Source organism: Acomys russatus, chromosome 29 (assembly GCF_903995435.1).
Source record: "Acomys russatus chromosome 29, mAcoRus1.1, whole genome shotgun sequence".
Classification (NCBI taxonomy): domain Eukaryota; kingdom Metazoa; phylum Chordata; class Mammalia; order Rodentia; family Muridae; genus Acomys; species Acomys russatus.
The window spans coordinates 30,737,824-30,760,220 of record NC_067165.1 but is presented as its reverse complement, the minus strand read 5'-3'; the positions used below and the strand labels follow the sequence as shown (position 1 = coordinate 30,760,220).

Below are 22,397 nucleotides of genomic sequence, written 5' to 3'. Positions count from 1 at the left end.
GAGGATCCCCGGGACATGATGATGTTTGATCCAGCTGATGGGAATGGCTGGCCTGGTCATGTGGCCACTTCCGGGCAAAGTGGAGGTGGCAGACCTGAGGGACATCTAGCAGTTTCCATCAGTGCTTCCTGAGACACACGTAACCCCCCTTTAGCCTAACCCCCAGGACAAGTTAGATTCTCCCAGAATTCATCTTTGATGATCCTCTACAGCACAGTCCTAGCCACAGCCCCTCCCCCCAGACCCACCATCACGTCTAAGGGGTGCTTGCCAGACACATCCCCACATACACCGTGGGGACCCATGGAACAACCAAGGTCATTACGGCACCTGCAGAGTAGGCAATGTGAGAGTGGCCCCTGGGCTGTTCACTCGGCAACTTTCGCTGAATAGCAAGTTCTTCCCCCAGGGAGAAGCAAGCCATTCCTCAGCTCGTCCATCATGGGGAATACACAGGGATCCTGGAGGCAGAGGTTCAGGCCAAGCCAGGAAGGCTTCCTGGAGAAGGTGGGCTACAGTTTGCAGAACTAAGGGGACCCAGGAAAGAAAGGGAGGGTACCTCGGGAAAGAAAGAGGAGCCACTGCAGCATTAGGCCTTTCTGCTCACAGCCAGAGAAGTCAGGTCACAAACCAGGAAGAACGTCTCCAGTGCTAGAATGTGACCAGGGGTCTGGTGACGTATGGCTCTGTATCAGAACACATAGCCCTGGCGTTCCATGTGCTTTGATAACTGTGTTTTTAAGATATATCTGCCTGGGGCCCTGTAACTTATTTTGCATGTACATTTGTGAGCTTGTGTGTATCCAGCTGTGGGGGGAGGAGGGGCAGAAAGGACTTATATTTGACCACAAATGTGGCTCTGCTGTCTGTTTTTGTGTCTGAGAAGGAATATGGCTTCTCATAGGACCATGGGATGTAACTGGCTAAAGATATGAGGGGAGTGTATTAGTCAGTTACTGAGATGATAATGCTAAGTAACAAATGTACCCCCTGTACCCCTAGTAGTTTAGAACAGTGAACTACTATAAAAAACAAACAAACATGGAGCTATCCTTAGATTAGAGTCCAGAGGGGTAAGACTCCTTAGAGAACCTCAGAAGCTACAGCTATTGGCCCAGATACCCAACAGCCCACAGGGGCTCAGTGGTGCGTCTGTCCATCTTGAGAAAGCTCAGCTGGAAGCTCTGGCTATCAAAGAGGAAGGGAGCAATGCTTCTCCACTGGGAGAAGGCAGAAAGGAAGCTTTGAGGGCTCTTCTGGGGAACTGTGGGGGCTTCCCTGGCCCCTACTGGGTATTCAAGGTGAGGAAGAGCTGTGGCTAAGAGCATCAGTGCTTAGCTGCAAAGGTGGGGCCTGAGCTGCTGAGAAGGGTCCTTCCTGTTTAAATCTGGACACGCTCAGAAAAGGGGATGGAGGGGAGGGACCTCTTAGAGGAGGTGTTGGGGGGTGGTCCTCAGGAATGAAGAAACAGGAATGATTAGGAAATGACTCAGTAGGTAAGGCACTAACTGCACAAGCATCAGGACTTGAGTCCGGTCTCCAGAACCTACATAAAAGGCTAAATGCAGCAGTGCTGGCTTCTAATCCCAGCGCTGGGGAGACAGAGACAGGAGAATCCCTGGAGTTCATTGGCCAATGAAGGACCCTGTCTCAGGTGGACAGTACCTGACCAAGGACTCAAGCTTACCCTCTGGCCTCCACACATGCGCTCACATGAACGCACACATGAAGGATGAAGGATTCGGAGCGGAAGACCTGGTTTTCCCATCCTCACTTTGACATTTGCTTACTTATGTCTTGAGTATAACGGTCAGCTATTACTGCAAGAGTGCTGCGTAACAAAAACCACCTCAAAGTTTAGCAGACAAGAGTATCATTTGTGTTCTTCACCGTGGGACCCTGTAGGTCACTGGCTCCTCTTGTGGGGCCCACGCTGCTGGGCAGGCACCTATGGTGTAGGTTTCTCTCCAGTCTTTGCTGTGACTCAGCACCCTCCAGATGAAGGGTGGGGATGTGGCAGGACCCACACTGCGCCAGCAGCTACCCATACCTCGGCAGTCATAGCAAGTCCACAGCCAAGGCCGGCATCCATGGGGCGGGAGGTGTGTTCTGCCTGCCGAGTGGGCCCTGCTGTTCCTGGCCAAAGAACTAGAGACCGAGCCTTCTGTCACACCCAGGAAGTCACTTCCTTATTTTCGTCTCGGTTTTCCCTACCAAACTGTGCACTGCCGGGACCAGGCAGAAGGTTTTCGAAACACAGGCTCCTGGTCTGCACCCAGGTTGAGCCTGTGAGTAGGGTCTGAAAACTGTTTATAGAGGTGCTCCAGTGTTTCTTGTGGTCAGACAAATCTGAGAAACTTGAGTCCAACTGAACCCAAGTCCTTTCCTGGGCCTTGCCCCCTTTCCCACTTCTCTCTGCCTCAAGCATGTCTCACACCCCACCAGGAGCTGGGCAGCCATATAGAGTTGTCTGTCCATCTGCCCCCTACGCCCCCCCCCTCCACACACACACTCACACATCACCAGCAAATAGGCTGAGACACAAAGACCTGGGGGCAGTCGCAAGAAGTCCCGCTACTAAGTGGGCTCAGCTCTTGATTTAAACCTGGGACCACTAAGACTGCTGGGGCCACTGGCCTCTGAGTCCAGCCTGGAGCAAACGGTCCTGCCTGTAAAGATTCACACTGTGGGTATGAGGTAAACCGTAGACACAGAGGCTCTATCAGAGCTGCCTGGAATGAGACCCGAGTGCCCACTGGTGCAGACCACTGCCTTCTTGGGCTGAGAGGCTTCCCTCATTAAGCATTTGAGTTGGGCTCTGAAGACAGAAGAGATGGGATTGGGCAAGAGGACAGTGTCCCTAGAGAGAAAAGGGCAGGAGGTAGTGGACAGCCAGTCCCGCTATTCCCCCTAAGCAACGAGCCCTACACTCCCACCTCCCACCCCACCCCCACCGCAGGGCCTTTGCACATGTGGCTCTGGCCTGCCCGCAGACCTGAGCTCATCTCGCTGACAGTCCTGACTCAGACACCCAGCCCAGCGCCAGGGCTTTGCATTCCTGCGGCTAAAATTTAGTTTTATGTCTCTGATCATTATGCGTCTGTCTGTCTGCCCGACCATCACCGCCCACGTGCAGTGATCTGCTTTTCCTCACAGAGGCTGTCCCGGCAAGCCAGAAGGGGACACCCCACAGGGAGCGACCCAGAAGCATTCACAGAAGGTTCAGGAAAGCGTTCAAGGAAGGGAAGCTTGGGACACTGCAGGAATACAGGGGAGGTGGGGGGGCGGGGCGGGCGGTTCCAGACCTATGCATTCAGTGATGGGTTTTTGGACAGACCTTAAAATTTAATTTATAAATATCTAGTTCACTACCTTAAAAGGAAAAAGCTTTTCTCTTTGGGCAAGCCCTGGGCTGCGATCACAGTCCCCTGGCACTCTCAGGGGCCAGAGCTGTCTTCTGACTTCATAAAGCCGTCACGCGCCTCCACCCACACTCTGCCTTTGCAGGGTGCCTTCTGCCCAGTCACAAGTGGTGCTCGGAGACGAAGGAGGGAGGCTGGACTGGGCTTGCAGGCCTTGTGCTAGAATAAATGCCAAGCCGTATGCCCAGACCCACCAGCTGGGAATGAAAAACCCCAGGACTGGGTCCGGCTGTCAGAGCTCTCGTCCTCTGCCACATGGCCATCCTGTCCCCTGGGCCCAACACACAGGGAACAGAGAGACCAGAGAGTGAAGCAGATAGCTCCTTGAAGAGGTGGCATTTCTGTGGACATCCAAATGACAAGCAGGACAGCCGGGTCGCGTGGAGGGGGAAACATCTCAGTCACAGGGACCAGTCCTCAGAGTAGCCCAGAATCCTGGGCCCCCCTCCAAGGATAGTCTAAGCTCTTTAGCACGTTACCCCCATCCCCTCTTCACACCTACCATGTCCCAGAGATGATGATAAAAGTCTGGGCGTGGGATTTGGGTTGGAAAACCTGGCTTTTATTTATTTATTTTTATTCTTTTTATTTTTTTTTTTTTTTTTTAAGACAGGAACTCATATAGCCCAGGCTGGCCTTGAACTCAACATGTAGCTGAGGATAAACCTTGAACTTCTGATCCTCCTGCCTCTATTTCTTGAGCCCTGGGATTCCAGGTTTATGACACCATGGCTGCCTCAATTCCAGCCCAGCTGTCGCCAGCTTGTCCCCTAGGCTTGGTCTAGTCAGTAAGTTTGCCTCTACTTACTCTTCCCCGTAGGCCTCTTTCCTTACAGCGCTATGGCGAGGGATTCAGCTAACGGCCCCAGTGCCACCCAGGCTGGTACTCAAAACCCAGAGGTCCCCTGCACCCACCGTAACTGTGAAGCCCATTGCATGAACCCACTGTTCTGTCCATGGGGACTCTAGGCTGGGCCCTCAGCTGTGAGTCCCTCACAGAGCCGAGAGGTGCTTTGGTATTTTGATAGATAAGAGCCGGGAACTGAGTCAGGGACCCTCCCACAGCCTTTGAGGAAGAGAAGTCACAGGATCTGAATAGTGTCATCAGGGCCAGGGGTGGCAGGACAGCTGCAGACAAGAGTCCCTACTGTGGCCAGATAGGTGACTGTGGCTTTTAAGGTAAGGCACGCTGAGCAACAGGCTGGTTTATTGGAGGCGTGCCCTATCCTCCCAGCCCAGTTGGTCACATGGGAGAAAGGACAGCAGTGCCGGGCCTGACCAACTTCCGTGTTTTCTGAGCTAAGGTCCCAGCTGTAAGGGAGACTTCACTTTTCTGGCCTCAGTTCCCCTGCCTTCAAAATGGGCTTTTGCAGAGGACTGTTAGATAAGCAATAGTGTGGTGCCATGCCTGATCACTACAGACTTAGCAATTTCCAGCTGCACACAGTAGGGCCTCACAAGGCTGTGCAGATCTCTGCAAACTAAACAGGGTGTGCGCCTTGCTGCTGGGGCTGTGGGATCATCCAAGCTTTTTTTTTTAAGATTTATTTATTTTATTTATTGTATATGAGTGCTTTATCTGCAGAAGAGGGCATCAGATCACATTATAGATGGTTGTGAGCCATCATGTGGTTGCTGGGAATTGAACTCAGGACCTCTGGAAGAGCTGGTGGCGCCTTTAACCGCTAAGCCATCTCTCCAGCCCCCGAGTTTTTAATCTTTATTTTTGCATAGAACCCAGGACCTCATGTATGCCAGGTTTGTGCTCTACTGCCTAGCTATGTAACTTCCCCCTCTTTAAATTTTATTTATTTATTTGGTTTTTTTGAGACAGGATTTCTCTGTGTGACTTTGCCTGCCCTGGACTCACTTTGTAGACCAGGCTGGCCTCAAACTTGCATCAATCCACCTGCCTCTGCCTCCCGAGTGCTGGGATTAAAAGCGTGTGCTATCACACCCGGCTCCCCTTTTTATTTTGAAGTGGAGGTCTCACTAAGTTGCCCAGGCTGGGCTAACATGCACTATGTAGCCCCAGGTAAACCTTGAATTTGAGATCCTCCTGCCTCAGCTTCCCAAGTAGCTGAGGTTATAGGCCCTGGGTCACCAGACCCGGCTTCTAGCCCTTTGTGTATTGATTGAGACAGCGAGCAGAATCTGCATCGAGTTCTTCCAGGGGTGGGTGTTTCCTTCATCTGCGAGCCACCCTGAGCCACTGCGGCCTGTCAAGTCCTTGCCCAGACCCTCTGAGAGCTCTCAGTCATCCACAGGGTGCCTGGCTTTGCAGCCCTCTGAACTCTAGGGCGTCCCACCGGGAAAGCCCCACTCCTTTAAGTTGCATCTCCATGTGGCTAACACAGGGAACTTTCCCATCTCGAGGGCCTTCGTTCCCCAGGATGGGGGTGTAGGTATCTCTTGGGGTCATATTCCTGCTCACCACAGCAGGTAACCAGGGTCATATTGAAACGCCCCACATCACAGGGGGCCACCTCATCTCATGCTCATTTCTTGCTACCTAGAGAAAAAAAAATGAGGCCCAAAATGATTCCTTAAGTGGCTTCTCAGGATCCCAAAAGGGTCCTTAGCAGAGCAGGTCCCCAGCACCCTGCCCAGGTCTGTGTCCATGAGACTATGCCACGTGGCTCCCTTGATGAAAGACTTTGAACTCTCCAAAGCCTTTCTCTTCCCCGGGACTCCTCTGATCCTCGTGCCCCCGCTGGGTCTGGGCACACAATGCCTTCTGCTCTGGAACTGGTATGAACTTGTCTTCACCCTCTTCTCTCCCTGGGAGGCCGAGAGGATCAGAGAGCTCCGAGCAGGGGCCCGGGGGGGAAAAGGGAGAGAGAGGAAGAGAGGCAGAGGGAGGCCATATTGTATCCTGCGCTCTGATCCTTTGGAGCTGGGGAGGCGTTGCTGACTGAAGTCGCCATTGAAGACGGGTTCACCGCACGATACGGGCGGGACGGACATAGGCCAGGTGGGACGACAAAGCCAGGGGCAGAAGAGAAGCAACATGCCATGAGTTTTCGAGTCTCTAGGGGAAGCCTGTGGCGGCAGGTGGAGGTGTGCTTGAGTTTACCATCCATCTCTGAGCACCGGCAGCTAGCTCTTTGGGTGTTACAAGGGGTTCTGCTCCCTGTTTGGAGGTGACAACCGTCAGTTGGTCTGCAGTTGCCCCAGCTGCTGTGTGTCTCTAACTAAGCCTCTAGTACAGTGGTTCTCAACCTGTGGGTTGTGACGGGCTGACCCTTTCACATGGGGTTACCTAAGACCATCAGAAAACACCTTGTGCTATCAGCATGGATTAAAGGGCCACGGCATTAGGAAGGTTGAGAACTACTGCGCTAGCAGGTTGTCCCGGGCACAAACTCCTGGCAGGCACAGGGAACCGAGACAGCAGCCAGATAGATACACACAGGGGCTTTTTAAAGTCACATTTGCCTGTATCCCACTGGCCAAAGGAAGTGAAGTAGCCAGACCCAGAATGAGAGAAAGGAAACCGGGTAAGTGACAAGATGAAAAGATATAATTATGGAGCGATGGTTGATACAACCAGTCCTCGTGGTGGCTTAGGCAGAATGGAGGTGTTCTTTCTCTGATCTGTAAAAATATTGGAAAGTAGGAAGTGTGGGAGTCATCAGGGGCCTAGGCTCCTCCATACGCCTTCTTATCTGTATGAGCCAAACTAGCTGCAGTGTCTCCAGCCATCATGTACATGTCCAGGCACCAGGCTAGAAGGTGAGTTAGAAGGAGACTGCTTTCCTTGTGAAGTGACTCCCTTCAGGTTTTATGTAATAGTTCAGCTTATATCTACTGGCAATCTCACACGGCCACTCTGGCCAGGGGAGAGGTTGGGGAATTGGGCACAGTGTGCTTAACTAAGAACTCTGGTTTTGCTTGTGTCAGAAAGATTGAGTGACTATTGGAAAGGCAGCAGAAAGTGCTGAAGAAAAGGAGCCTGGGCGGAGAGAGGGCTAGCTTGCGTGAAGCCAACCAGTGTGCCTGCTTCCCTCTCCCTCCCTCCCTCTCTCCCTTCCTTCTTCCCTCTCTCCCTCCCTCCCTCCCTTTCTTGCTGACTCCTACCAATAAATATTCTTGAATCACCTATTCTGAGCCACACACTATTGCAGGCACTGGAGGCAAAGGCTTGAATGTGTGTGTGAGACAGTCAGGCATAGTGTCTCTGAACAGGTGAGGATCACTGACACCTCTGGAAGGTGGGAGGGACCTCAGTACATCTAGGGACGGAAAGGGCCAGAATGGATGGTGAGAAGCAGGGAATGCCAGGCAGGGCATCTCTAGAGCCATCCACGGGAGCAAGGGCAGCCATGGTTCTGGGGCCTGCAAGGTGGACAAGGCCTGGATCTAGGGTGGGGCCTCAGACTCCCTAGTGTGTGGCCACCTCTCCCTGTGGTGCCTGAGCTCACTGGTTCTTCACACCTGGGAATGAATGACCAGATGTGAGTTCGTCCTGGTAAGTCACAGAAAGTGAAGTGTGACCACCTGCCTCTGACCGGTTAGCATCCTGGCATCTAGAAACTGAGTCCCTCTTTTAGCCTGTGGGGACCACCTTGTACTATCACCTCATCCGCCACCAGAAGTTCCTCATCCAGCCCCGTCATACCTTAGGTTAGAGAGAGAGAATTCAGTTGGCCAAAGCCCCTGCCAGGGTGGGGCAGACTCTTCCCACTATCCCTCGGTCTTGCTAGAAGCCAGCAGGCCCCCTGGCCACCTGCTGCAGGAGAGCAGGCTGGCCAACTTTTCCCCACCCCCTCAAGCTACAGGCCTCTTCTGCAGTCTGTCCCCTGGGGCTCCGTCTCCTGGCAAGGGTCACAGGGCACCGCTGACCCCATAGCCTGCTGGCGTGCCCGGCTGATAATTGAAAATACCAGAATTCCCTGATGTCCAACTTCCAAGGTAACCCGACCCAGGGTGGGCGCGGTGGCTGGAGCCACCCCCCCCCACAACTTCAAGCCTGTCCCTTTTCTCCCTGCTAATGCTAATCCCTGGATTCCGAGAGAGGGACCAGCCCCCTGGCCTGCCTTGATCATCTTCCCGGCAGATGCCGCCTCCTTACCACGCCTGGGTCATGGGGCTTAGGGGCTCAGAGCCCAGGATCTGCCTGAAACCCAAGCCTGCTGCAGCCCAGACCCCTCAAACCCGTGGGCCCTCCCGTGCCTGGAGGGGGGTGGATTGGCTTTGAGGCTACAGTCTGGAGCATAGGATGGCTGTCCTTATAAGCCCTCTGCAGACTTCTCTGGTCTGTCTGTATTGCTGTAGGGAGAAGGCCCGTTGGCCCTGAATCTGCCTGGGTTTGAATCCTGGCTCTATCACTTGCTTCATGTGGCCTTGGGTAGGTTTATTCATCTCTCCCTGACTTCATTTCCTCATCTGTAGAGTGAGTGTTATAATGCCCAGCTCACAGATGACATGCGTGTTAACTGAGTTGGCTGATGAGAGAAGTGGCCCCTGTCAGTAACCAGGGCCTCCTCTGGGTGGGCATCATGGGCCCACAGGGTCTCCAGGAAAGTGCGCTGAGGGGCCAGAGGAGTGGGCAGCCACCTTCTCCAGTCCTTCTGCCACACCCCAGCACCTTCAGGACAAGGACAGACTCCAAAGGCTGGGGCCACCTGCCTTGGCAGCATGGTCCCAGCCCCTTTAAGAGGCCCTTAGAGGGCTGGAGAGTTGGCTCAGTGGTTAAGAGCACTGACTGATCTTCCAGGGGTCCTGAGTTCAATTCCCAGCAACCACATGGTGGCTCACAACCATCTATAATGTGATCTGATACCCTCCTCTGGCCTGCAGAAGTACATGCAAGCAGAGCACTGTACACATAATAGTAAATAAATAAATCTTTAAGAGGCCCTTAGGATTAGAGACTGTGGGGAGAGTCCAGCCTGTACACAGCTTGTGAGAGGTGTGCTCAGCTGCTCTGGACCCGCCCCCTGCTATGTGACCTTGGACAAATCACCCACCCACCCCCTTCTCTGAGCATGCTCTGTCTCCTAGCAACATCAGCTTCTCTCAGTAGTGGCTTAGGAGTCCCATCCCCAAGCACCACACACCTGACACCTGCAGGGTCAACAGTTGGGGGTGGCTCTGTGAGGTCTATCCAGGTCTCCCGGTGGCACTGGCACCAACTGAAAAGGGAGGCAAGCAACAGGACACAATCTGTCACACGTTGCTTTGCAAGTTGAGAGAGAACTGGGAATTCCAGGAAGGGGGCCCTGGCTCTGGCCTAGGTTCCCAGGTTCCTCTTTAGAGAGTTTAATGTGGTGCTGGGGGAGGGGGGAAGTTGGGGAGTTGGCACTCACTGGGCAGAAAAAAGGCCACTTTCTTGAGTCTGTGTGCCTGAATGACTGAGTGGAAGGGCTTCTCCCTGGAGGGATCATAGCGCTCCCAGAAGTATTTCCCAGTCACAAACATAGCGTTCACACACTTTTAAGTCCAGAGTGGGGCCAGAGCAGCTGAGCTCAGGTGCAACATGTGGTGCATTCATTTAAGCCCTCCATATATATTAAGTGGCCTTGCTCCATAGAGCAGGACTGTGGAAACTAAAGCTCCCAGAGGTGAGAGACCCTACCCAGGCCTCAGGGGTCAGTGGGGGGCGGAGGGGGTGTGCGGAATGAGCCGAGCAGGGGTCCATCAGCCACTCTGGCATCTAAGCCAAGGGTTTTGGGGAACAAGGCAGAGTGTAGAAGCCAGCCTGGCTAGGGTACAGAGGACAGGCTGGTGGTCCAGAGAGGTTGACAGTTCACCCTAGGGCCACACAGCCAGTTAACAGAGGACACAGGGGACACAGTCTGCGGGAGCTGAGCCAGATGGAAAGAGCTAAGTCAGTTCCAATGTCAGAGGGTCCTGAACTCCCAAAAGACTAAGCCAGGCTGGTGCAAGAAACCAAGTTAGAGCGTTAAGAAGGAAAGAGCCAGAGACAGGCCGTGGGCTGACCCTCTTGAGCCCTCAGTTTCCACACATGCATTTGAGCTGGTCCTTCCAGCGCTGAGCACAGCCCGCTTCAGCATCTCCATCTTAGCCCCCTTGGTGAGAACAGAGATTACTGGTCAGCTGGGTTTGGTGGATTATGTACTTGATGGATTCAGTTGAGGTAAAGTTCTTGTGGCGCACATCTGACCTGCTCAGCATGTATGTCACAGTGGCAGTTAGGATGTTTATTGAACCTCATCTAGTTCCAAAGCACTGTCCCCCGGCCCCGAGAGAAGCCCAGGCCCTGCCATGCTCCAGCACTCCCTATTGGTCCTTTCTCTGACTCTTGACCCCCCACCAGCCTGCTTTCTGCCCTTGTCCTCACCGGGTCCACAGTTCCTTATGTATCCAGGCCCTTCTAAGATAAGCTGCACCCCCTCATGCCCGATTTGACCCCTGACCTCCCTCCGGCCTCTCTTGCAGCACCATCTGCCGTGTCCATCATGCATCAGGTGAGCCGTACCGTGGACAGCATCACCCTGTCGTGGTCCCAGCCAGACCAGCCCAACGGCGTGATCCTGGACTACGAGCTGCAGTATTACGAGAAGGTAGCGCGTTCCCCGAGTCTCCCACCAACCTCAGGGTCAGGCTGCCTGGCTCTCCATCAGCTCTACCGTCCCTGCTGTGCGATATCGAGCATGGGCCTTGACCTCACTATTCTAGCTTTGGGGACCAGCTGGCTGTTGTGAATGACACGCCACACTGGGACCTGGTGCCATCAAGACCTCATCAGTCTTGACCTCCAGAGGCCTGAGTTTGTGATAAACTGTTAAAAAAAAAAAAAGAAGAAGAAGAAGAAGAAGAAGAAGAAGAATCTGTGCTTAGTGGTAATAACTAGTCTTTACCCGTTGAAAGTGGCTATGTGGGGGCTGTGTAGGGTTTTCTGCTCTCTGCTCTGCCTCCTACAGAGTGGGCTAGTATTTCAGGGCAGTACCACGTGGGACCAGAGGACACGCGCTCGATGCAGTACAAGGCTGAAGCAGTGGACACAAGAGCTGGCCTCCCATGTGAATAAACACCAGGGGCCCCGTAACCTGGTCCTTTGACTTGTAGCCCCTCTTTCTCGTATGCATAGAGATCACATGGACCCCAGGGAAAGGTGACACAGGCTTCTGTTCAAACTAAGGTGTCAATAAATGACCGATAGGAAGTCCCTTGTTGGCATGAGCCTACAGTGAGCAGGAAATGGGTGGGGAACCATACCGTTAGAGTGCAGAGAAGACAGCTAGAGACAGTAGCAGGTGGGCCCTCGGGAGCCCACTTTCCGAGGCCCCACCCAGACCTAGCACCCCATCAGCGTCTGGGTTAGCTGAGAATTACTTGCCGCACGCTCACCTGGTCTCATTCGAGTGCTCCTAATCACTGGCCATCTTTTGTACATCCCGGAGTCCTGTGTTCCAGGAAGTCAGGAGCAGCCTCTCTCTGGTCATCACCTTCTCCCCAAAGCCCTGAACCTGCTAGATGAGTTGAGTAAAGGAGCAAATGAACCCCTCATCGCTGCTGCTGTGCCCAGCCGCTGCAACCAGCTGTCTTTCGCAGGAGGCCTGCGCACCCCTCATTCACATCCCCCACCCCCAGCCTTTGATCTCCCCATCACACTCTCCCCTCCCTTGCTCTCTCATCCCTGCCTGTCAGCATCTCGGGGTACCACAAAATGCTGCCACCACTACCAGCAGCGAGCATCTTCCCACAGACTCTGCCTTTTCTCTGGGAAGCTCGCTGGCAGCCGGGACCCTGGTCTCCCTAAAGTGTGAATGATGAATGGATGAATGAGGGCATTGTGTGAAAAAAGCAGAGAGTGAGGGATGGAGCCTATGAAAGGAACAAGAACCAGAGGCAGGCTGACTGCACGGGCCAGTCATTTCCTGTGCCTCACCAGCCTGGCTAGCCCCAGTTCATACTTTCGTGTCTCAGCACAAGCATCTTGACCTTCTCCAGGAAGCCTTCGCATATGACCATGGCCAACATTTGCCCTTCTCTTTGCCCCCTTCCGACAACACTCAGCCACCTAGCGAACTCACCCAGGGTGAGGCATTAGTTCGCTGTGTCCCAGCGCCTGGTACACAGTAGGAGCTCCATAGGTGCTTGTTGGATGTGCTGGGGAGGTGGCCACTGGAGGAGCCTGAGTGTCTCTCCTGAGAAAAGCAGCCCTGCATCTCACTGGGTCCTGAAGGACTTTGAAGGGGCTGCCAGCCTGAGTTGCTGGACCAGGAAGCTTTTGCCTTGCAGGGGCCAGCATCTCTGTTCTCTTCAGTAAGGGGAGCTTAGCAACTGGAATTTGAGAGAGAGAGAGAGAGAGAGAGAGAGAGAGAGAGAGAGAGAGAGAGAGAGAGAGAAGCAGAGAGAGAGAGAGAGAGAGAGAGAGAGAGAGAGAGAAGAGGAGAGAGAGGAGAGGAAGAGGGAGGAGAGAGAGAGAGTAGGGGAGAAAGAAAAGAAGAGAAAGAGAGAGACGAAGAAACTAATTGAAGCTGTGATTAAATGAAATTGTAAGTATTTTTCCCCAAAGATTGGAGCGGAAATGAGGAATCCCTGAGAGGTCCTGTCTGCGACCCACCCATTTCCAACTGCAGCAGGCAGGCCTGGGTAGTGGGGGGCGGGGACGGGGAGCAGGAGCCTGGCAGAGGTGTGAGCTGGGTGCCACTGCTCTACTTTCTTTGGGACCAAGTAGCCAAGTGGCCACCTGCTCACCTCTCACAGCCCTTGCTGTATGCAGGGCCACACCACGCTATCAGTACAATCATCCTTGGGACGGTACTCTCACGGGCCGCAAGGAGGAGAAACTGAGGCACATGGGACCTGTCAGTATTCTGTGCTGAGTGGATGAAGCAAGACCTGCCCTTGATCTCTCTTATCTCACTCTTCCTGGTGCTTCTGCCTCCCAGTTTTCCCTTTAGGTTACTTATGTGATGACTGGGGCCCGGATCTCTGTTCAGTCAGCCCCTCTCCTCAGAGCCTGGGGTGTACAAGCCATCAGAGGATAGCCACTGGGCCATTTGACTTCCACAGTCACCGGCCGATGCTGGCTGCAGAGGGCTTTGCCATCTGGGAAGAACAAAGGCTCAGACACTAATAGCCATGTGGGGTACTTGACACAGAAGGGCCGACAAAGGTCTAGGGGTAGGAGGTACCTAAGAGTGGCCCGCAGCCATGGCTCGGGTGAGGGGAGGCCTGAGTCCGGGATATTTGAGCTGAGGTTTGAAAGCCAAGAGAAGTTCACAGAGGAATGTGTGATGGAGGCAGTTATGAAGGCAGCAGGCGCAGCAGGCTCAAAGGCCCTGGGGCAGAGCCGAGCAGCTGCTTCAGGAGAACAGAGACGTGACCTCGGATCTCAATAAGAACTACAAGGCAAGACAGAGAGCGCGCCACAGGGGGAGCGGTTGGAAAGGAAGGCTGGCTGGGGTGTGTCCTGCCTCCCAGGCCTGGTGAGTCTGGATCTGATTTAGAGTGTGATAGAAGGTTCTGGAATGCTGGGGCGGGGGGGGGGGTGGTCTGACTCCAGTTGTGTTAAAGATCCATGCAGAGTACTGTGTGGAAAGAAGACTGGGGGAGGAGGAACCCAGAGACGCCCTGGGACACCAAGTGAGAAATAATGGCTGCTTGAGTTGGCGAGAGATGCCAGGGTATGGCATGTTGATGCCCAGAGCCTCAGGGACATGGTAGGTTGACTCTGGGGATAGTGATGGTTCCAGCCAAAGGGACATGGCATTTGCCAAGCAGGTTTAGGATATCCTGATGCATGTGCAGTGGAAGCAGAGGGTGCAGCCTGGGATCATTCAGGATCCAAGGAGAAGGAGCGAGTAACTAACTCATAGTGGTTGTCAGGGAACCAAGATAATCTCATGCCCTGATGCCTCAGCCTTCTAGCATCACCTGGAAAGGTCAGCCAGGTTGCAGTAGTGACATGCATATCTGGCAAGCCATGGCTGCCTCTAACCTAGCATCTAGCCCTCTGCCCTGTGCCCACAATTTATCCCTTTCTGGGATGCTCCAGAACTTTCTAGAACAAACACTGGGCTTCCCCACCAGACAGCCACTCCTATTTCTCCCACTTTTTTCTTTCTTCTCCAGAGAGGCCCTTTAGGAATGGCGGTGGCTTTCAGGTTTCCTTGGCTTGATCGTTTCCCCGGCTCTACTGGGACCTGCTGCCTTCCCTTCGCCTGAACTGATAGCCATTGCTTGAGGGCGCTGGATAAATGGCAGCGGGCTCCCTGCAGATCGGCTCCCTGGGGGAGGAGGCCTCCTTTAGCAGCTTCCCAGGGCCCTTGGGTTCATGTTCTCCACAGTTGGGGGCAGACTCGTCATGCGATGTAGGGACCCTGACATCTATGTCAATGTCAATTCAATAGAAATGCCCGATCGGCAGCCTAGCGAGCCAAGCATTCCAGATGGGGCACAAGGACTCGGGATAGGGTGAACTGCAGAGGTCCTGCTGCGTTTGGAGGAACTGGAACAGGATCTATCCAGAGACGTCTGAGCACCCACTCAGCTCAGCCTTTCTTTAACTGCTGCTCTCTCTTGCTGTTGATGACAATGACCATGAGAACTGGCATTGATGGAGTCACTAAAAGCCCCAGCTGTTTTCTGAGGAATCTCCATCGTCGGATGGAGTGGTATCCACTGCTGCTGCCTTCCTTTGGAGAAGGCCAAGGCTGCAGACCAGCCATGGTGGTGCACTCTGGAGGTAGAGGCAGAGGGATGGTGGGGGGGGGGGGCGGGGTTCAAGGTCGCACTCTCAGTTACGTAGTGCAGCCAGCCTGGGCTCTGTGAGTCTGGCTCAACAAAATGAAAGGGAGGGAGGGAGGGAAGGAAAGCAAGCAAGCAGGCTGGGGCCTGATCCTATCTCCTCCTACTGGCCCTTGTAGGCTTCTCTGCATTTCTTCCATCTCTCTGTAATACCCAGCCAGTGGTACTCTGGAGAAACAGCAATACAGCCTATCTGGCAACTCCATGAGCCCTGTGCTGCCTGGTTGAGCTCTAGAGGTCTGGTACTTGTTGTTCCATTTTCTTGAATGCCACACCAAGCCTCAGGGAAGTGAGGGGGTCCGTCTTGAGAACACACTGCAACTAAGTGGATGGGAAACTTGGTGTTTTAAAACAGCGTCTGGTCCCATCTCTATCCTGTGCCTGTCTTTAGGGAAGGGAAGTGGTCTGCTTGGATTGGTTCCTCACTCCCCCCCCCCCCAGGGCACCCGTGACTCCAAGATTACCTCTCTTGTCTTCATATAATCAGGAACTCACACCCTGCACCATCCCAAGGTGGCACCCACCCAGAATGTGGACTCCAACCTTTGTGCACAGTGGCACCTACTGGTCAGTCTTGGAATTGCATCCTAGAGTGGCCACGCATGTTAATAAGGAGCATCTACTGTGTGCTGGGGGCGGGGGGGGGGGGGGGGGGGGGGGGGGGGGGGGGCAGGGGGGGGGGGGGAGCTAGAGATACAGTGTGTGGTCCTACATCCACAAAGAAGATAGGTGTATGCATTGGAACAATAGAAGAGGCTTTGTATCCAGAACCCCTGGCTGGGACATCCAAAATGTCCCCATCAAAGTGAGTATTTGCACTGAGCCTTGAACGAGATGAGCAGGGAACCTGCCTGGCCAAGAGCCTAGTGTCCAGAGAAATGAAAGTCACCTGACAAAACATAGTAGGAGATGTGTGTCTGGGTGAGAGAGCACTTCCCTAGTATGTCTGAGGCCCTGGGCTTCATCCGCAGAAATAAATAAAACAGAGGGCCTGGGGTGAAATTTGAATGAAGAACATTTTAATGTATGCCTCCGACAGAGCATAGGTTATAGTTATTTTACGGAAGTGTGACTGGAGAGACTGTTCGTTTGGTAAAGTGCTTGTCATACAAGCAGGAGGACTTGAGCTCAGTACACATGTTTTAAAAATCAAAACAAAACAGACACAGCAGAGCACACATAGAAGTGAGGGACCCTGTTTCCAAAAACATGCTAAATGACAACTGAGAAGAAGACACTGTTTTTTTCTTTTCTTTTCTTTTTTTCTTTTTTTTTTTTTTTTTTTTTTTTTTTTGCTTGTTTTTGTTCTTGTTGGTGGTGGTGAGTTTTGGTTTGTTTTGAAACAGGGTTTTCCTTAGTTCTGGCTGTCTTGCCAATCGTGTTATAGACCAAGCTGCCCTCGAACCCACAGAGATCCACTTGGCTCTGCTTCCTGAGTGCCAGGATTAGTGTGCACCACCACCACCACCACCACCACCACCCATCTTGAGAAGGACACTCTGGTTGACCTCTGGCCTCCACATTCAAGAGCTGTGTGCACACAAAAACACACGCAAATTAAAATATATTGGGGCTGGGCATGCAGCTCAGTGGGTAGACCTGCTTGCCAGGTATGCTGAAGCCCCAAGTTTCACACACACACACACATACCCCAGGACCCCATACACTGGACATAGTAGTACATGTCTGTAATCCCAAAATGTAGGAGGCGGAGGCAGGAAAATCATCTGTTTAAGGCCATCCTCAGCCAAATGAAACTTAAAATAAAATAAAATAGAAGTTATTTGTTTCTTTGGGAAACCTGTTTGTGCCAGGGTAGTAAGTACTTGGAGATGGCTGGGGGACATAGCAGGAGAGCCTGGGGGGCCTGTATCCTCAGGGGCTGGGGTCCTGGATGGGGTTGGCTTCCAGGATGCTCGGCAAATCCCATGCTTGATACAGGAGAAAAAATGCAGCAATGCAAGGGGCGTGGCAGAAATCCCCTCCCTCTGGCCTCTCAGCAGATGCTCTTAGGGCTCCAAGGAGAGAGAAACACTAGGGAATCCAGGAGGCTCCCTGAGAGAGCACAGGTGCTGTGACCCAGGAAAAGTAGTTTCCTGCCTGGCCTCCCGGACAGGGAACACATCAGGAGATACTCCTAGGCCTCCCCTCCGACATTGTATTCCAAGCTCTTCTCCATCTCCTGGCCTTGCACCTGCTGTTATTTCTGCTAGAAGACCTTCTTAGCCTCCGTGGTTCCTGCTTGTTCTTTGAGGTTTCAGCCCAGAGGCCACCCCCCTCCGCATCCCACCCCCATTCTCCAGGGAGCTCTCTCTAACTTTACCATGAACCCCACCCACCCCATCCCCGCTCCCCGGGAGGCCAGGTCTCTCCCCTCAGCTCAGTCTACTTCCCCTGCCCAGTAATCACTTCATACCTGGCAGCTTTCCCTCTTAGGCAACCCTTATGATCGCCTTGAGACACAGAAAAGTCAGGGCTTGCCCCCAGGTCACAGTAACAGAGCAGCATCTGGGTCCGGAAGCAGGCTCACTTCAGTGCTGTTGCTCTCACACTGTCTCAGGATGCGCTTGAGGACTCTGTGCGCCTGGGACATGTGCATGATCAACATGAGCAACGTGTGACCGGGTGACTTTTTTATCGGATAAAGGTTCGGAGCCGCTCATAGCTTCCCCTTCTTTGAGAGGTTGAACCCCACAACTGTTCTAGCCTTTTTCTAGTTGGGGCTCTGAGGCTTTGGCTTACACCTCAGTCTCCCAATGAGACCTGAGCACCCAGCCAAGGCCCAGTATAAGGAAGATGCTCGGGGAAGGTTTGCTGAGTGGCTGGTGGATGTCTGAGTGTGCACCACTTGAGACTTGTCCCATCTGCAGTCCCACTGCTCAGCTGGATCTTCATCCTGTTCTCCTCAGGTTGCCTGGGGCAACACCCAGGAAGACAGAATGGTGGTCCACACCTCTCAAAGATGAAAATGCTATGCCTCATGTACCCAAAGTGGTTCCACACGGAGCCTAGTGTTGAGCCCCAAAGCAGCCACTAACCAATATGTGGTGAACTTGAATGTCATCGTCTCTGCCTAAAATGCAAAGATCCCACATGAAACTGGGCGTGGTGGTGCACACCTGTAATCCCAGCATTTAGGAGGTAGAAATAGGAAGGTCAGAAAGTCAGTCATTCTCTGCCACAGAGCCAAGTTCAAAGCCAGCCTGGGCTACACGAGACCCTGTCTCAAAACAAACAAACAAGGCCCAGGGCAGAGTCATGTATAGGTGAGTGATGAGATGTGTCTCCTTCCTGCGGTTTTCAGGAACATATGTGTATCAGTCAGCTCTTGTTGATATAATGCTGCGAAACAAGCAGTCCCACAAACACCATGGCGTACAACGTGAAGTGACTACTTTTCTTGCTCGCAGATTTGCACCTGTGAGTTAAATGGCCCTATTTTAGCTCAGAGCTGAGTCAAGGTCTCCACACATTTTCTTGTTCTGGAAGGAGCTGCAAGCCTCTGGTCCTGGGTTCAAGCCCTGTTGTGGCAGATGGTGGAAGCAATAGAAGCTGAGCCAACCCATCAGGCACATGTGACATCTGTATCGTTGCTCACTGCCTATGAAAATGTCTTAATAGCCGAAGATCCAAACTGCTGCAGCATTCACACACACACACACACACACACACACACACACACACACACACACATATATATATATATTTTTTTTTTTTTTTTTTTTTTTTTTTGGTTTTTTCAAGACAGGGTTTCTCTGTGTAGCCTTGGCTGTCCTAGATTTACAGACCTAGACCAGGCTGGCCTCGAACTCACAGCGATCCGGCTGACCTCTGCCTCCCGAGTGCTGGGATTAAAGGCGTGCGCCACCACGCCCGGCTCGAGGGCAGCATTCTTTAACCATCTTCTCTGTTCCCCCCGGCAGGAGCTCAGTGAGTACAACGCCACAGCCATAAAAAGCCCCACCAACACGGTCACTGTGCAGGGCCTCAAAGCCGGCGCCATCTATGTCTTCCAGGTGCGGGCACGCACCGTTGCAGGCTATGGGCGCTACAGTGGCAAGATGTACTTCCAAACCATGACAGAAGGTAAGTGGAGAGGACCAAACACCACCCCCCACACACACACACCAACTAATGAGCAAATGCACAAATGTGGGGGAGGGCCTCCGTTCCTAGGAAGCCTGTGCCAACCAGAAAGCAGGCCACCTCCCTCCCCATCAGATGTGAACTTTTGTGCACAATACAAGCTGCACAGCTAGCTATAAAACCTCCAGTTCCAAGGCCCACAAAGGTCCATGCTTCTTTATTACATCATATCAGTGAGGATGCTTCCTCTTCTAGTACGCTTAGGAGATCAGACCTAACTTGCAGATCTATGCTAATCAAATCCTTTTCTTTCCCTGCTCTGGATTTTTGTCTACCAAACCAAAAAAGCATTGTGCTTAACCGAGAGAGTAAACATTTTGTCTGTCTACAGCTCCAGCAAGTTGCGATGGGACTGAAAACTCTAAAATCCCATCTAAGCTGAGCAAGAAGTGTTAAGATAAATTAGTAATGTCTGCCCTGGGCAAAGGAATGGGCCTTTGTGCTATATATATATATATATATTTTTTTTTTTCCAGTCTTGGATTATATGGTCTCTGAGTGCCTTTTCTGCTTTAATAACCTTGAGGATAAGTAGATTATAAAGAAGTGTGACTTCTGAAGCAAAGCAGCAGGGAGTCTGCTTCTGACTTGGCCCTAACTGGGTAGCTGAAAACATGCCCCCTAACCTGTCTCCGGCCCTGTCTTTTTATCCATTAAAGGAACGATACTGATGCTGTTTTCATCATCAACAGCAACGACAAACATATATAAGGTTTAGGGACCTAGCTCAGAATTGGTTTGAGAGCACATATATTTAGAATAGTGTCCCTTTCGTGGGCCTGTCACCAGCCAGCCAAGTTCTAGGACATATCCCAGACTGGGAGCCAAGTGTTGTCAGGGATTTACCCACAATCCTGGGGTGGTGTTATCCAGACTTCTGTGTTGTCTCTTCCCTGGCTCTCATTCTGTTAGCCCTTTCAGAGGCACACAGATGACCCTAAGTTCCTGTCCCACGTTAGCAGCCTTCCCCGTGTGTTCACCTGTCCTTCAGCACTCGCCTCCTCTGCCCTCTGCCCTTCCTTCACCAGGACCTCCTCTGGCCTTTCTATAAACCCCTCCATGTCAGATGAGCTCAGTGGCCAGGCACTGGGCACCATCCCAAGTCCTCTTTATTAACTCAAGAAATATATGCCAGGCCCCTTGCTGTGTGTCAGGCCATGTGTGGGCACTAAGAACCCAAGATGACCTCACCCCCCTTGACCTTAACAAGCTCCTCTTCTTAATAATAGCATGAAGGAGGACGCTGGTGGAGCTGGCACCAGGCCAGCAGATGCCAAGTGCATCTGTGCACTGTCATTCACGTCCAAGCCTCGGGGCAGGCAGATGAGCTCACAGGCCAGCTTTGACCTCTTCCTTCCTGGATAGCCTCAGGCCCGTTCTGACCTCCATAAGCTTGGCTTCTCCAAGCATAAGGAGAGGCCACTGTAGGAAGTGTATTACAGGCCTGTTGTGGAAGTCTCTGAGTGACACTGGAAACACTAACAGTGGGAGTCCAAGCCGGCTGAGTGTTCACTGTGAGCCAAGAGTTGTCAAAGATTTACCCACAATCCTATGGGGCGAGAACTATCGGTCTCCCCATCTTGGAAAATATTACTCAGTTGGTAGACTGCTTCCCTAGCGTGGTGAGGATTCCTGTGTAGGGAGCCTGGCCCCGGCCATTGTTGCTTATTTTCACATATCATGGGAGTTCAGGGGTCCCTGTGCCCCTTTATAGATGAGGAAGTGAGGATTGAAGCCAGTTGTAGGCTTAGTCCTCCTCCTCCTCCTCACACCTCATTTCCTGATCAGCGTGAATCAGTTGCTGGGTTAGAAGCAAGAGGAGAGTCTAGGGGTCACCTCAGAGACCATCAGGGTGGAGGATAGAGGCAGGCTCGGCCCCCCCTCCGCCCGCCCCCACCGCCCGGAACCAGGCTGAGATAACCATTGCACTGTCTCTACAGCCGAGTACCAGACCAGCATCAAGGAAAAACTGCCTCTCATCGTCGGCTCCTCGGCGGCTGGCATAGTCTTCCTCATCGCTGTGGTTGTCATTGTCATCGTATGTAGCAGGTGGGTGGCGGCTTCTGGGTCTGGTCTTCAACCATAGTTAGGAGCAGATGGGGACCTTCCTTCCCTAAGCCACTGGAGGCACGGAGGGGCTCCAGTAGGCCAGGATACCTCAGGTGACCATCAGCCATCCTTATGGTAGAAGCGGGTGCTGTGCCGACAAGTATGTATGGACAGGGTTGCACACTGGCATTTCAGCGGGGGGTTGGGGGGTGGGGGGGAGGGCTACCATCCCAGAACAAAGGGTAAAGATGATGGCAGGATGCTAAGAGCTGTGGGATGGTGAAGGAAAGCATGATTCATTGCTGTGGAAAGATGGGAGGAACTTAGCTAGAAGGGGATGGGCGGGGTGGGAATGGCAAGGCAGAGATAAGAGGGTGGGGCCAATCCTTGATGGCCTTAGGACAAGATACAAAAACTCTTCCAGCTTAAAGAGACCGCCCCCTACTTCCCAACCAAGGACCAGAGCAAAGCTCAGACGACCCTGAGGTTTAGTGGAGTCAAAAACCACCACTAGAATCTGAGGACTTTGTTTCTCCCCTTGAAGGAGACTTGGCTGCAGAAAGCACAGGGGACAGTGTGAGCCTGGGTTTGAGAAAAGGGGAAGGATAAGTGGGGCCAGGGTAAGGCTAGTCAAAGGACAAACCAAGACACCACCACCTCCAGCATGGGAGTGGCCTTAAGAGCTCCCCCACCCTCTCTCCCTATCACCTACTGTGGCTCCCACCTCCCTGGGTGCCTTCAGGTGGCTCCAGCCCTTTGCTCTTGTTCCAGAAGACGGGGGTTTGAGCGCGCCGACTCAGAGTACACCGACAAGCTGCAGCACTACACCAGCGGCCACAGTACGTACACACCCCCAGCCACACTGGCACCCTGGGGCCCTTCTCTGCTATTCCTATGGAGACCCCTCCAGCTGCTGCTGCTGCAGCAGCTGCTGCCACCACCACTGTCAACCACTGTCGCCTTCTCCTCCTCTTTCTCCTCCTCCTCTTTTATTTGTGTTTAAATATGTGTGTGTGTGCATGAGTGTATGTGTTTGTATGAGCGTATGCGCCATGG

General features: G+C 52.9%; 1 protein-coding gene across 1 annotated transcript in view; it reads left to right on the top strand.

Annotated features, from left to right (window-relative positions):
- Nucleotides 1-22,397, top strand: part of Ephb2 (EPH receptor B2) — a 120,510-nt gene that overhangs the window by 81,752 nt on the left and 16,361 nt on the right. Inside the window, exons 4-7 of the mRNA XM_051171077.1 lie at nt 10,827-10,951; nt 19,070-19,232; nt 21,233-21,341; nt 22,113-22,180. Of these exons, the coding sequence (XP_051027034.1) occupies nt 10,827-10,951; nt 19,070-19,232; nt 21,233-21,341; nt 22,113-22,180 (465 nt within the window). The remainder of the gene's footprint in view (nt 1-10,826; nt 10,952-19,069; nt 19,233-21,232; nt 21,342-22,112; nt 22,181-22,397) is intronic.